The 14,206-nt window shown below is 34.3% G+C and overlaps 2 protein-coding genes across 8 annotated transcripts in view; one reads left to right on the forward strand and one right to left on the reverse strand.

The window, feature by feature from the left end:
- Positions 1-2,350: 2,350 nt before the first annotated feature.
- LOC105216541 (uncharacterized) lies at positions 2,351-3,898 on the forward strand. Its single transcript, XM_011191086.3, has 4 exons — positions 2,351-2,960; positions 3,023-3,230; positions 3,293-3,406; positions 3,467-3,898. The coding sequence occupies exons 1-4, from the start codon at positions 2,425-2,427 to the stop codon at positions 3,752-3,754; spliced, it is 1,146 nt and encodes a 381-aa protein (XP_011189388.2). The 5' UTR covers positions 2,351-2,424; the 3' UTR covers positions 3,755-3,898.
- Positions 3,899-6,798: 2,900 nt separating this feature from the next.
- The window catches only part of LOC105216540 (uncharacterized), a 39,229-nt gene continuing 31,821 nt past the window's right edge, over positions 6,799-14,206 (reverse strand). For all 7 annotated transcript variants that reach the window (XM_029043067.2, XM_054227019.1, XM_054227020.1 and 4 more), the window contains exons 4-6: positions 13,482-13,702; positions 9,586-10,028; positions 6,799-8,104 (exon numbers count right to left, since the gene is read on the reverse strand). In XM_029043067.2, coding sequence (XP_028898900.2) covers positions 7,984-8,104; positions 9,586-10,028; positions 13,482-13,702 — 785 coding nt within the window. In that variant the 3' untranslated portion in view covers positions 6,799-7,983. The remainder of the gene's footprint in view (positions 8,105-9,585; positions 10,029-13,481; positions 13,703-14,206) is intronic.

Consider the following 14,206-nt stretch of genomic DNA (forward strand, 5'->3'; position numbering starts at 1 on the left):
AATCTCATACAAATTTCATTCCATAACTCAAAGTTCCCAAACTCGAAGTTCTCCGTAACTCGAACTCTTGAATTGGCAATAGAAGTCAAAATTCATACATTTCCTTCTATAAATAGAATTTTATGAAGGAGTCCCTCTATATCGTATGGAGGCGAACAAAAAATACGCTATTACTCTAATGGATTTCATAAATCATGTAACAAAGGCATGGTATATAGACGTCAAGAGCCAAACAATAAAAAACTGCAACAAAGAAAATTACAGAATACATGTTTTAATGTATTTTAATAAAACTTTAGGCGAAGTAAATAACTAAAACTGTGTAAAAATCTATATTTTACCACTTTTTAAAAAAAGTAAGTTTTATTGAAAATGTCTATAACCTGAAGTATCGAAGTTTTTTTGTGGATTATGGTGCTTCGAGTTAAAGAAGTTCCACTGTATTTTCATTCAAAGTCATATATGCCACATATGAATTTATTTCAAAAATCAATTTAAATTTAAAATCGTTTTAATTTTTTGTTTAAAAATTTTAATATCTAATATAATCTATAAGAAAATTTATTTTAATTCAATATCACATTACTTTGGTTTATTATTTTTCTACTTTCATTTTTCCATATTTTACTAATAACATTTTAGTTTATGAAATAGTTTAACAATAAAATAAAGTAGTTCCCATCAAAAGACTAAAATAATAATTATATACATGAAAAAATTACCATCTGGCATCCTTGCACCGGAATGTCAAACTAAAGTTCAGTGCGCCGGAAAAGCAAATAACGCGAGCACGTCCGCTCAATTGTGCAGAAAAAGTGAAGCCTTTGCAATTTTCAATAGTTTAAAGTGAATTAATTAATATAAAATTGAACTATAACTAATTAAAAAAGTGTTGAAGTTCATTTGAAATACATTTTTAATGTTTTACTGTATTAAGCGGAAATAAAAACTGAAATTTAGCTCCTGCAAAATTAGCAAGAATTTGTGGTTAGAGACATGCCTAAAAGTGCATTGGCTTCAGCTCGGGTCGTTTCGGTGCGGTTTTCTTTTGAAAGGCTTTGCTAAGTAAAAATGTCGGGAGATTGTGCGGATATCGACGTAATTTTCGGGTTTAAAATATTAACTTTATATGTTTCGAGTCGGTCGCGTGCGTAAGAAGTTAAAGTGAAATTTGGACTAAACAGCAACATGTGAAAATATTCAAAGAAACCGAAAGAAAGCTAGAAGCTGCTTCGACGCTTGATTAGAGGAACTGCGGTTTAGTAGTGAGTGAATTACATTGTATTATTTGAATATAGATTTATTTATTATATAAATTATTCACAGAAATCAGCCAAGCTGGAAGCTGCTACGACTCGTCATTAGAGGTTAAGTGGTGAGTGAATTTCATTGTATTATTTGCATATAAATTTATTTGGAATATATTGTTGCGAATTGCAAATTTTGGAATTTTGCTTAAAACGATCACATATCCTGGTATTAACACTCGCAGCAACTTTATGTACAAATAACCAAAAGGTTTACCACAGCGAACCCAAAGTCAAAACCTTACTACCGCCCAGTAGATGTCGCGCTGAGTGATGAAATGTGTATTTGCTATGTAACAGTTAATTTTTCTCCGCTAGAGGCCCCAATTATGAGAACTGTTCCTGCAACCTGAACTCTGCTCAGATCGAAAAGCAACTTGTTTATAAAATACATGTTGCTGCAACATGTTGCTGGGTTTTATAGAAGGTATTTAGCCAAATCAAGCACCCAGTAGTGTTTGAGGTGTGTTTGATAAAGCGACGATTTTCTACACTAGATGGCTTGTGATTTGAATAAATAATTGTGTGAGGTATAGAAATTATATATCTTATAAGAAATTGTATATAATCTACCATATGTTTTGAGTCTAGTTGAAAACTAGTAATTTTAATATAAGATCTCGCCATTGAACTAACTAACGGTAAATTTTGAAGTTAACGAACCCCTTAAAAAAGATGCGTTACTGTTATTAATAGCAAAGAGCTGTTTTGAAGCGACAGTTTTGGTAACAAATGGGACTAGTTGATAACTAGTTTCATAGGATGTAGTTCGCGACAAGCAGCTCAACTATCTGAGCAAAAGAGACTGGCTAATAATTAATTATTGCTGTTAATAACCGTTAAAGACACGGTTATATTTTTATTAAAAGTATTTATGGCATTTCCAGTTGCTGGATCCTTCAACTCTCAACCGCAGTTCGCACTTTTGAAAATCGAAAAAATTATTAATAATTTTAATATATAAACGATTCTTCTCATCTCGATAAATTTGAAATTAAAAATTAATAAGCATATTTTCGCTCTGAAGGCAACACCTTGCCTACACGCTTCTGACTTTCGTTGACACACATAGAGTTTTCGTTTTAAGTTTTGTGAATTTATTTTGAACGATGCCCAAATGCAGGAGCCGTTCGGTCGCGCACGCGTCTATCTCACCCTGCTGCTGTTGTCGGAAATCTTGCTCGGATTGGCGATTATAATCGTGACAGCGATTTATCAACGCATACTGGGCGCTTACATGGCCGATGTCGAACGCAAAATGTTGGGCGGTCAATTCTTCAACACCTATATACTCGGTTTCCAACTAATGGTGGTGTACTCCTGCAGCATAGCCATGTGGTCCTCACTGTGGTCGCGTCGCTGTTCGCCCAACGTCAATTTGTTGCTCAATCTTTGGATGTTCTTTTGTTTTGTGGTCGTCTTCTGTGGTTTCGGTACCATTTGGTCGCTGATCACCTGCGCTGATGCCTTGGAGAATACGGCGGAAATGTCATTGCTTAAGGGTATCGATCTCTACTACACGTGTCCGGAGTGGAAACTGCTGTGGGACGGTTTGCAGTATCACAAGGAGTGTTGTGGCGTGCACAGTTATAAGGATTGGATGAAGGCCACCTGGATGCCGGCCGAGGCGACGCAGTGTCAATCGGCGAGCAGGTAATGGGTTTTTTGAGTTATGAAATTGAATTAAAATTTAAAAAAGTTGCTGACTTTCGCAGTGAGACCGCTTTAGCGCCGTACGCTTGTTGCAAACACACGTGCGCCACCTGTTTCGAGAATTATATACCGCGCACGGACAACAGTCGCATACCTTACTTGACGTTATCGCAAATCAACACCGAAGGCTGTTTGCCGCTCTTCACCAACAAAATGTGGGAGATACTCTATGTGCTGATTGCGCTCGTGTTGGTCGCCTTCAAATTGGACGTGAGCTCCCTCCGGCTCCAAAACATAATGGATTTTTCGTTACATTTCTTGCTTTCTTCTAGCTCATCATTTGCTGTTTGGCGAAATATATAATACGCAAACAAGCGGAAATCGACTGTTGCCCGTGCGACAATGATGGTTGCGATGATGATGAGGGGCGTCCGATGGTGATTGTGGTGCGTCTCAACAGTTTTTGTGTTGTTTTTGTTATTGTTCCTGATTATTAACTTTCCTAGAAATGTCCTACGACGCGCTGTGTTAAATTCGATGGCGATGAGGGCGGAAATCCGCAGGTGGCGTGTAAAATGGATCGTGGTAATGGCGGTTTGGGTGAGTCTTGCGCGTGCTGCAGCGGCGAGAATATGTTACGTGGCTATACCGTTAAGCAGGAAGTGGTGCACATGTCCACACCGTCACCGACGCAACGCACCACACGCTTCTGCAATTGCAGCGCTGACGCAGGCGCAGGTGGCGGTCTTGGTGTTGCTGGTAGTGGCGGCAATGAGTCCCGCATATTGCATTAAATAAGTTTAAGTGGCATTTACACAGCGTATAATTAATGTGCTGAAAAACATTTGAAGTTTTCTAATATTTTATTTATATTTATATTCTATTTTAGTCTTTCATGTATTTATTTTTAAGTAGATTTACATTTAATAAAGAATTCGTTGCTTAAACTGTTGAAAAGTTTGTTGAACTTCTTAAAGTCTTGAATAAACTCAATTATTTGATGGTCCTTTCTGTCGATATACATATACATTTCCAATAACAGCGGCATTTCCTCAAGTTAAGGATTTCAGACAAAGACCGTATTGTTTCAAAATAGTTTCCTTAGAAGTCTTACAACAACACCGATTATAGCGAGCTCCAACTTTTCGAATCGCATTTTCGGTCTCCGATCGTTCATCATCTCTGAGGTCCAATCATCTAAGGTCCAACTCAGTCTCCGCGGCTACATTCTTTATTGCCTCTAGATTTTTTGATATCTGAAAACTGATAACAGTCGTTGAATGTTAGATCTAGATAATACGATGGATATGGCGCAAATAAAATCAAATCCGTTTTTTGTCTAGAGCTTTCTTCTTTTCCAAATGCCACCGTTTTCCGCGATTTCGACCATTAAACTTTCCGTTGTTAATATATAAAGAATGGGCTCTCCATATTCCGGGTTTCATTATTCGATGTCGATGGAAATTTTTATACGTGCATCCTAAGATAGAGACATCAGACTTTATCAGCTGACTGTTGACTCCTGCAATCCACTCAGTTGACTTTCGATTTGACTCCGAAATGAAATGATGGAGTCATATTACATACTTTGTCCAATAGCGGTGGAACCATCAATTTGTTTGGTTTTCGGTTGATAGCTTTCACGGTTCCTACTTTGCTCTGATCGTCGAAATCCAAGTATTCTTAAGATCTTTCGATATCATAGAGAGTCAGATCTAAGTCCCTAAGTTGGGTCCAATTACTAAGCCTATTTATTCAATGCTAGTGGCGTCATCTAATAGAAACGAAATATGAACTATTTTTACTTCGATTTTGTTTTAGATATAGAATTTCCTAGAGTGGTATTCCGTCATTTTTCTTGACAAGCCTCTTATTACATATTTCGCTGTTCAGTTTTTCCGACTTCTTCGAACGAACTTAGTCGAGATTCTTTTTTACTTACTCTCCTAAAAATTTTCAAGTATTTTAGAACCCTTTTTCGTCTATTCTATAGTCTCAATCACTGCCCAGAAACATACAAATATTTTCATCCGAAGTTCCCAACTTGGTTTTCCAGATTTTGGGCCCTTATGATATCTTTCGGAGATTCTTTCAATTTCTTTAGGGAGGTCTCTGTGTTTTGAAAGTTTAATCTATCTACTAATACTATTCTTGTTCACTTCACTGTTTATTGTTGGCGCTTTTTCGAACCTTACGTCTTTTTCAAACAAATTTGTTGTCGGGTTTCGAGTAATTTTCAAGTATTACTGGAATTCTTGAACTCTTTTTCGTCTATTCCATAGTCTCTTTTGATAGTTTCTTTGTAGAGTATCGCTCTTTTCTTGCTTTGTGCTTTTGATTTGAGCTTTGAAACCATCCAAACCACCAACCATTAAGGCAAAAAGAGGTAGAAGATCGTTTCAGGCAGATATAGCTATGAATTGCCATAAAGACAAGGATATCCATGTTAACGGTCCATAAAGACAAGGATATCCGTATTAACGCTTACAAAATCGTATTAAGGAATGCAATAATAATAAAATTTCAGCATACGCAGCTCAATTGACAGTGAGTTTAATTCCAGTTTAACGGAATGCAGTAGTTATTTAAAAAAAAATTAATCGTTGGAGGTCCCCTTGTAGATAACATTGACCCACGCAGCGATCACTTGAAGTAGCGCCATATGTATATATGTATGTATGAGTACATATAACGCATGCAATTGGGTCGAGCGAATATTAGATGCTCGTTAAATTTTCGATAACGATCTGTGAATGCTACTCGCCACAATAGTGGGCTAATTGTCAAGCCAGACAATTTAACGTTGAAAGTCAATTAATTTTTGCGCAGCAATTTAACGCAACACCCGAATTTTCGTTTTGTTTTTGTTGCACATATTTTTTTCGAATTTCCATATAGTGATAATTGAAACTGATTGCCTTTACGACTATATAAAAATTTAATATCTTACGGTTAAATCGGCGATAGCGTGTATATAAAGTGGTTATGTACTCATGAGATTGTATTTAACTGAATGTGTATGCATTAAGGGGGTCCTTAAAAGTGCTTGGAATGCTTTAGTGGACAATCAAATTGCTAAATAATAAAAAATGGTAATTTACTGTCATATTGACTAGTTTTATTTAAAATCGTTTTGATATTAAATGCATAATTATTGGAAGCTATGCAAAGCCGGAAATTATATATTAGACAAACATACATACATACTTAAATATAAAGGCACTTAATGTTAACTAATAAATTTATTTTTAATTTTTTTATTAAAAAAAAAATTGTTTTTGCGACAAATAAAAAAGTTTTATTATTAATAATTTTTAATAATAAACATTAATATATATTTTTTATATTTTATGTATACAAATTCGTGATACATATTTACATTAGAGAGCATTTGTTGGTTATTAATATACTTAATTTCTATTATTTAATGCATAAATTAATACAAATTGGCACTATTTTGTTTAAATGTAGAGCATTTTTTAGCAATTAAATGGTGAAGTTCAATCATATTTTGTACCTTATATATGAAATATACAAGCATTCGGTGATTTAAAAAGTGGAAACGCTAATTAATTGAACGTCAATTAAGCGAAAAATACTGTGGGTATTATTTTAATATTTTATGGTGGTCAAAATTATAGATATTGTATAGATTCAGTAGATTTTAGAAATTATTACTGTCTTAAATATTATTTGTAAGAATCTTTAGCCAGCTATTGAAGTAAATAATGTCCGTCAGATGCACAATGGAACTAATTAATCAAGCTCAAATGCGAATACAAGAGCCTTTTCACTCAGCCAAATTAATTGATCATTTAATATTTTGATTAAGAAACCAGTTTTTGTTTTTCATTAGAAGTTGGTAAGTTTCATCAGCTGATTGCTATTTTTAACAGCGACATCTACCGTAGCTTTTTTTAATCAAAAACTTCAGTCAAATTCAAATGTATGTCGTCTTTGTCGCAGAGTTGCATTCATTCTCAAGTCGATTAAAATTAAATTTAAAATTAATGTAGATTTTTATTTTGCATGGTAAATCGATCTTAATTAGCGTTTTAATCGAGCAGAGGCCGGTTAATTGATCCTGTGTGAAAAGGCTATAGCATAAAACGTCTTCGATTCACCATGTTCGCTATGTTTGAGTTCTCTTCTAATCTAAACTTATCATTTTGTTTTATTACCAGAGTGTGTTTAGTCCATAAAGTGATTTAAATATTTTCAAGTTTGATTTATATTTTATTATACCAGTTTATGAGATTTATACCAGTTGTTTGTTCGAAACGCCACTCTTTACGATTTGACAAATTACAAAAAATTTATAAATATATATTTGAGCTGATGAATATAATGCCTTGGGTAGGATTTTCATTAATATGTTTTCTAGGATAGATTTTCGAGAAACTAGCATTAGAAAACAATTTTTCATAATTTGGGTTCATATACGACAGTAACATTTGTGAAACACTGTTCATTTGACAGCTGGATGTGTTTACTCTTAATTTATATCCCCCATTGAAGTCTGACCATATTAGCTTTCTCATAACTACTACGAAATCACAACTAACCAAAGCTTTCTACAAAGATTCTCACGAATTAATGATTTATAAACTCTCCTCTGAAAATTTTAATTTTTCTGTGTGATTATTTCTTAATCAAAAATCATTAAATTTATTAAATACTTAAGTAGAAGACATATAATAGTATTCTTATTTATTATTAAAATATATATTTTTAAACTCATTCGATTTAAGTGGGACACATTTAGTTAATTATTTAATTATTTGTGAATCTTCAATATGGCTTAACATTTCAGTCGGCGAAAGCAATCTATTATACGCTTAGTCACTATTTAAGTAATCATATGCAATCATAAGTAATACTCGTACAATTGACATTCAAATCAAATACCTTAAAGAATACTTAGATTTATATTTACAAAATTTCATTAGAATAAGCGCTTAAACTACATAATTTATATTTAAAACATAATTTTGCTTTAACAGTAAATGTTCTTACTAACGCTTTAGCCGAAGCCAATATTGTGACGTTTGTGTTTCCTGTTTGAACGTGGACATCGGCCAATTTGTTCATTATAAATGCCAAAGGAGCAATTTGGTATACTGCATATCCTCTGCGCAATGCATCTGGAAAGTGTAGAGTAGAAGAGAATAGATTTTTAGTTAGAGCGGCGGTTTTATTTTAATTTTTGGAAAAAAAGAGAATATTATTTTTGTTTTAAAAGAGAGACGAAGTCAATCATAAAAGATAATTTGAAGCAATGAACTCGTTTTTAACACCAATAACCGAGACTTTTTCCCAGTATTTTAAAGCCGTTTGGCTTTCAGCGCATATTCAGCTGAAGAAAATGGCTTCTGAATAAAGTGCTGAATACCATAATGCCTGAAAATCTTGGTTTGAAATGCTTTATAAACTAAAGACCCTTTTTTAACGACTATAAGCTTGAATCCGTACTCAGTTTTTCAGAGCTTTTGGCTTACGCGCTGAATACCAAAACGTCTGGAAACTTGCTACATAAAGATTTATAAAGCAAGCAAACTTCTTTAACAACAATTACCGAGACCCCTTACCAAGCTTTTTCAATATTTTCAGGCCGTCTGGCTTTCAGCACATATTCAGCTGAAGAGCATGGATTCTGAATAAAGTGCTGAATACAAAAATGCCTGAAAAACTTGTATGGGAATGCTTTATAAACCAAAGACTCTTTTTTGACGACCATAAATATGTCTTCTTACTCAGTTTTTCAGAGCTTTTGGCTTTCAGCACTTATTCAGAATCATTATATTCAGCTTAAATGCTGAATACCATAACCTTTCTTTCCCTTCTTTTGACCCTTTGTTAACAACAATTACTGAGACTTCTTACCAAGCTTTTCAAGCCGTTTGGCTCCCAGCACATATTTAGCTGAATATAATGACTGCTTAAGAAATCGCTGAATACTATAGCGCCTGGAAAGCTTAACAAACCAACAGACCTTTTTCAACAACAATAACCTGAAACTCCTTACAAAGCTTTTCAAGCCGTTTGACTCTCAGCACGTATACAGCTGAATATAATGACTGTTGAATGAAGCGCTGAATGGCAAAGCTTAACAAACAATAACCGAAATTCCTTACCGACCTTTTCAAGTTTTTTGGCTTTCAGCACATATTCAGCTGAATATAATGACTGCTAAATAAAACGCTGAATACCAAAGGCCTGAAAAGCTGGGTATGGAAAGTTGTATAAAGTAACCGACTTGTCTTTAACGACAATAATAGAGACTGCTTACAAAACTTTGCAAGCTTTTAGACTTTGAGCGCTTTTTCAGCTAAATGGAATGACTAAATGACTAAGCGCTGAAGATCACAGTGCTTGAAAAGCTTGATATGAATTAGATTTACAAACTAACCGACTAGTCTTTACAAACAATAAACGAGATTTCCTAGAAAGCTTTCAAACTGTTTTGCTTCCAGCACTTATTCAGCGAAATATAATGATTGCTGAATAAAGCGCTGAATGTCAAAGCGGTTAGAAAGCTTTACAAATCAATCTTCCAGCACTTATTCAGAATACCAGGAAATACCGAAAGTTTTTTTTTTTAATATACCATAAATATCGTATTCACCTGCGATCATCCATGCCGAAGCCCTCATCACCATTCTTGAAGCGCTGACACGATGCATTGTCGTCTTCACAATCGCAACGGCAATTGTAGGTGCGTGCAACATTTGATTGTGCTTGCACATCATGATGATGACGTTGCGTTGCTACCGCTCTAATATCCTCCTGGAAGACATCGAAGTGTATGGGACAACGACAGATTGCCGCTTGACGCTTTTCACTGCCATATGCAAGGTCACTGCTTTCCTCCAGCTGATTTTCGGCATCCAAAGCGACATGATGCGAACGCGTGTGTCGCCGGTAAGCGAGATCGGAACGTTTGCCGCGTGCGACGTACTCTGGCGTAGAGCTCTCAGATGGACGATTTTGACATGCACATTTCGTGTGATTACGCATCGTCAAGCCTTCGATATGCTGGCGCGAGTTGCTGGAGTTCAGTAAATCTACCTGTAAATAGAATAACAAACAAACAACAAATGTAGCAATAGCTTCTATATAAGAGTAGTATATTTGTCTAACTGAATTAATTCTATGAATGACAGACTTATTTATTTTCATAAGCGCTTGGGTTGTTGCTGTTGCTGTTGTTGCGTGTACTACGTGCATTTGTATGACTATGTAGTTTTAGCGGCTAACAAACTATTCTGCCGAAAAAAAGAAAGATGAAGTCTGAGTAAAAGCAAATTAAATAAATAAATAAAAGTGCAACGCCCCTACGAGCATTTCTTTCGTCTGAGTCATTCCCATTTTGTTTTGCATGCATTTCTTTTGCCGCACTCGTTCAGCTTTAGTTTCTTTAGTTTTTGTTGTTTTTCCTTTTTCTTTTTTTTTTTGTTTTTGTTTACATGCCTATTCACCGCGACTGCTTGTTCGTTGCAGTCAAATTGGTGTTTTTTTATCGCCAAATTTATGGGTCGCTGGTGCCACGATTTGCCGGCAACACACCTCGATTGGGGCACCTTTGCCATAACATACAACAAGCAATTGGAGAGAAGTTTATTCAAATGCACATTTGTATTTATGTATTTAAGCGGATTTGTTTGTGACGTTGTTGTTGTTGTTGTTGCTGTTATGTATGAATGTCTGCTACGCGTATAACTAATTGGGGGATTCTTAGCATACATTTGTATAATAGTATGTGTGTTTATGTGTGTGTGCGCGAGTTCGCCAAGGCGGGACCAATGACCCGAAAACCCTGAAGCTTTTTATGTATGTATATCGGCGCCGACGCCAGCTGTCCGTTTTGAAAAAAACAATAAATAAGACAATTTCATATAATAAAACAGTTAATTGTGCTGTACTTGCCATTGAAAATTGAACGAAGATAAAATTAAGTTTTTTTTTTAATAAATATTCTCAACTAGCATATGGAAATATTCTTCGTAAATTGCTTTATAGCTTCATAAATAATTTTGTATAATTTTTATGAAAACTTCTCGTCCAGGAAATGATCGAAAATACTAATAAAAGTTAGTAATAATACGCTTGTCAAAGGACTACGGTGAAACGCTCAACCGATAGTTGAATTTTCTGAACAAAATGTGATTCCAGCTGCTTTAAAGTTAAATCCTAAGCATATGTATACTGTAGAGTGTTTTATTTTCTTCCAAAAGAGGGATGTCTGAGGCTAGACTGAACATCAGATTTAATTCTAGGAAAATTAATAATTAATTTAATCCTAATATTTCACTGACAGTCCAGTCTTTTGTGAGTCGATACGAACTTTATTTTAAAAGTTGAGTTTTCCGCTACAGAGATTGAGGAACTCCCTGTACATGACATATGTAAATCTCAATGCGATCAACGCTGTTTGAAGAAAGACGAGAATCATCTAAGCATTTCCTGCTCCAGACCAGCTTTAGAGGAAAAATAGTGGAATATTTTTTAAACACAAGTAGACTCAAACTATAATTAAGTCAAATTGGAATCTTTTACTACCGATAAATTATGCATCCGTAAATCCTAAGAAGACATCAAAGTAGTTATGTATTGCAATTTCCTCCACTTTTTTTTGGTAATCTCAAGTCTTACACAATCACAATCATGAAATAAACTCAGTTAAACTAAAAAAAAAACGAGAGAAATAATTACAATATATATTTTTCTAGTTCTTTGAAAAAGGTTGCTTTAAACACAAAATATTATGAACGAGTTTTCTTAGTATAAAGTATAAATTATACATTTTCTTTCCTGGTTGGACTCAAAGAAAATACATACAGAGTTATATATGAGTTATATGTATATCACTGACATCAAATTATACCAGGATCGAACGAAAACTGGCATAAATCGCATTAACTGGTATAATTATATGAAGAACATTTTTTCTTATCCAAGAAAAGTTGATTATATATATGTCAGGTATATCAAATTATGCCAGTTTATCGCTTGAATCGAACGAAAACTGGCACAAATTTCATATTTCATGGTATAATGAAATGGAAAATATTTTTCTTATACAAAAAAGTTAATTACATTTCAATTACAATTAAAATTTATACCAGTTTACCAGGTGAATCAAACGAAAACTGGTACAAATCACATAAACTCGTATAATCAAATGTAAAATATTTTTTCTTATACAAAAAAGTTAATTACATTTCAATTACAATTAAAAATTATACCAGTTTACCAGGTGAGTCAAACGAAAACTGGTATAAATCACATAAACTGGTATAATCAGATACATAATATCTTTTTATATTCAAGAAAAGTTAATTTCACATCTTTTAGAAATTATATATTACTTAAAAATTGCACCAGTTTACCAACTGGATCGAAGGAAAACTGGTATAAATCGCATAAACTGGTATAATGAAATGGAAAATATTTTTCTTATACCAAAAAGTTAATTACATTTCAATTACAATTAAAAATTATACCACTTTACCAGGTGAATCAAACGAAACTGGTATAAGTCACATAAACTGTTATAATTAGTATAATTAAATGTTTTTGTCATACACTCGAATTTACCTTCCAAAGTAGTGCACAAATTTAACGAGCAGAGAAGTGGCGAATCGAACGCGTCAATTATAATTTTTTTGATTAGAAATAATTAAGTTTTTTGTGCCTTTTCTACTGTTTTACTACTACCTACTACTTTTATGTTAAATTTCTAAGGATTCCATAGTAACTTATAAGTACAGTTGTATGTTAGCACTCCATTGTAGAGCTGTTACTGCAGGCATTTGTCGAAAAGCAAAAAAAATATATCATAAAATCAAATGTCTAACTAATGCATTTAGCTTTCAATTTCACTTGCAAAAATAGCTATTAAAATAGGCAAATTCAAAAAAATAAATCAAGTGTCTTACGTTATAAAAAAAAAAAAAACAACAACAACAAACACACAACCATTTCGCCACAACTAAGGATACGTCATTCGAATAATAACAACGTAAACTTAAAATTTGTCATAAATCGTGTCAAGAAATTTATTTAATTGAAAATGCCGGGCATTATGACATTTATCGCCCACTTTCTCTGTGCGCATGCGCAATTGCAATTTAGACATAAACAAAAACAAAAAAAAAAAAACACCAACAGCCAGAGCGTATATAAACGTAGCGGCTAAGGTACGTCGATACCGTTGTATTGCTGTATGCCAATAAATGGCGGCTTCAACGCTTAGCAGCAAATTGATAGTCAATATAATTTGTGGTTGCTGTTTGGTCGATTGTCGCTTTGTTCCGAGCGCTTAACGATCAAAATTATTGTTAATTGCTTCTTGCACCAGGCGACACATACATACATATATTGTTGTTGTTGTACTTGTATTAATACAACAACACCGTCATATATTTGCTAGGAAATTTATGGCAAAACATTATAAATGCATCGCTGAAATATTGCATATAGATACTAATATAATGGCAAGGTGTGGTGAGTTTCACTTACATAAAAATATAGCGTCACATTCTCGTACTCTTTGACAGTGCAGATCTGCCCCTTCGATCGACAGCAGCCCGTATCCTCACCGCAGCGATACAAAATCGTGTGGGTGGGATAGTATGTTTTTGAAGTGTAGTTAGAGGCGGGGATCACATGCGGCATTGGACGTTCGCATCTGGTGGCGCTTTTCATGTGATCATAATGAGCGGCTGCCAAATAGCGCATTCCTGAAAATGAAACAAATCAAACGATATTAGATTATTAAATGAAGTTTATAAATAATGTTTTTTCTATAAATATGCTAATAATGGTTACGGAAGAACTGCAAACTTGAAGCTTCAAATAAAGCAGCTCCGAAGAGTTGTTAACCTCAAAAAGACACTCAATGGACCAACGAGTTTAAGGTTAAGAGACTGGAACGGGCCTACCAAATCGTAGGGTACATGCTCTTCAATCAAGTTAAAGTTGTAAGTAGCTCGAAGGAGCAAACTAATCGTTGCAAGATTCTTTCGAATGTTTCAAAAATGAGGTGAAAAGATGTATTATTGAAGCAGGGCTGGAAACAGTTCCTGTTAACAAATATATATGGATGACATAAGCATATCGACTAACAAGCCTAACTAAACCCCGAGGTTGTAGACAATTTCAACTATTCATCATATTGATAATTGCGATCGGTTAAGCCATACGACTGTGGCATTAGAACACTACCCCCTACACTCAACGATCAA

This window comes from Zeugodacus cucurbitae, chromosome 3, assembly GCF_028554725.1.
Source record: "Zeugodacus cucurbitae isolate PBARC_wt_2022May chromosome 3, idZeuCucr1.2, whole genome shotgun sequence".
NCBI classification, from domain to species: Eukaryota; Metazoa; Arthropoda; class Insecta; order Diptera; family Tephritidae; genus Zeugodacus; species Zeugodacus cucurbitae.

Bases quoted from the DNA above. Each gene is read 5' to 3' on its own strand.
- LOC105216541 (XM_011191086.3), top strand. From the start codon at position 2,425: ATGCAGGAGCCGTTCGGTCGCGCACGCGTCTATCTCACCCTGCTGCTG. The intron at 3,231-3,292 runs GTGAGCTCCCTC...GCTTTCTTCTAG, and splicing joins TGGTCGCCTTCAAATTGGAC to CTCATCATTTGCTGTTTGGC. The intron at 3,407-3,466 runs GTGCGTCTCAAC...TAACTTTCCTAG, and splicing joins GGCGTCCGATGGTGATTGTG to AAATGTCCTACGACGCGCTG.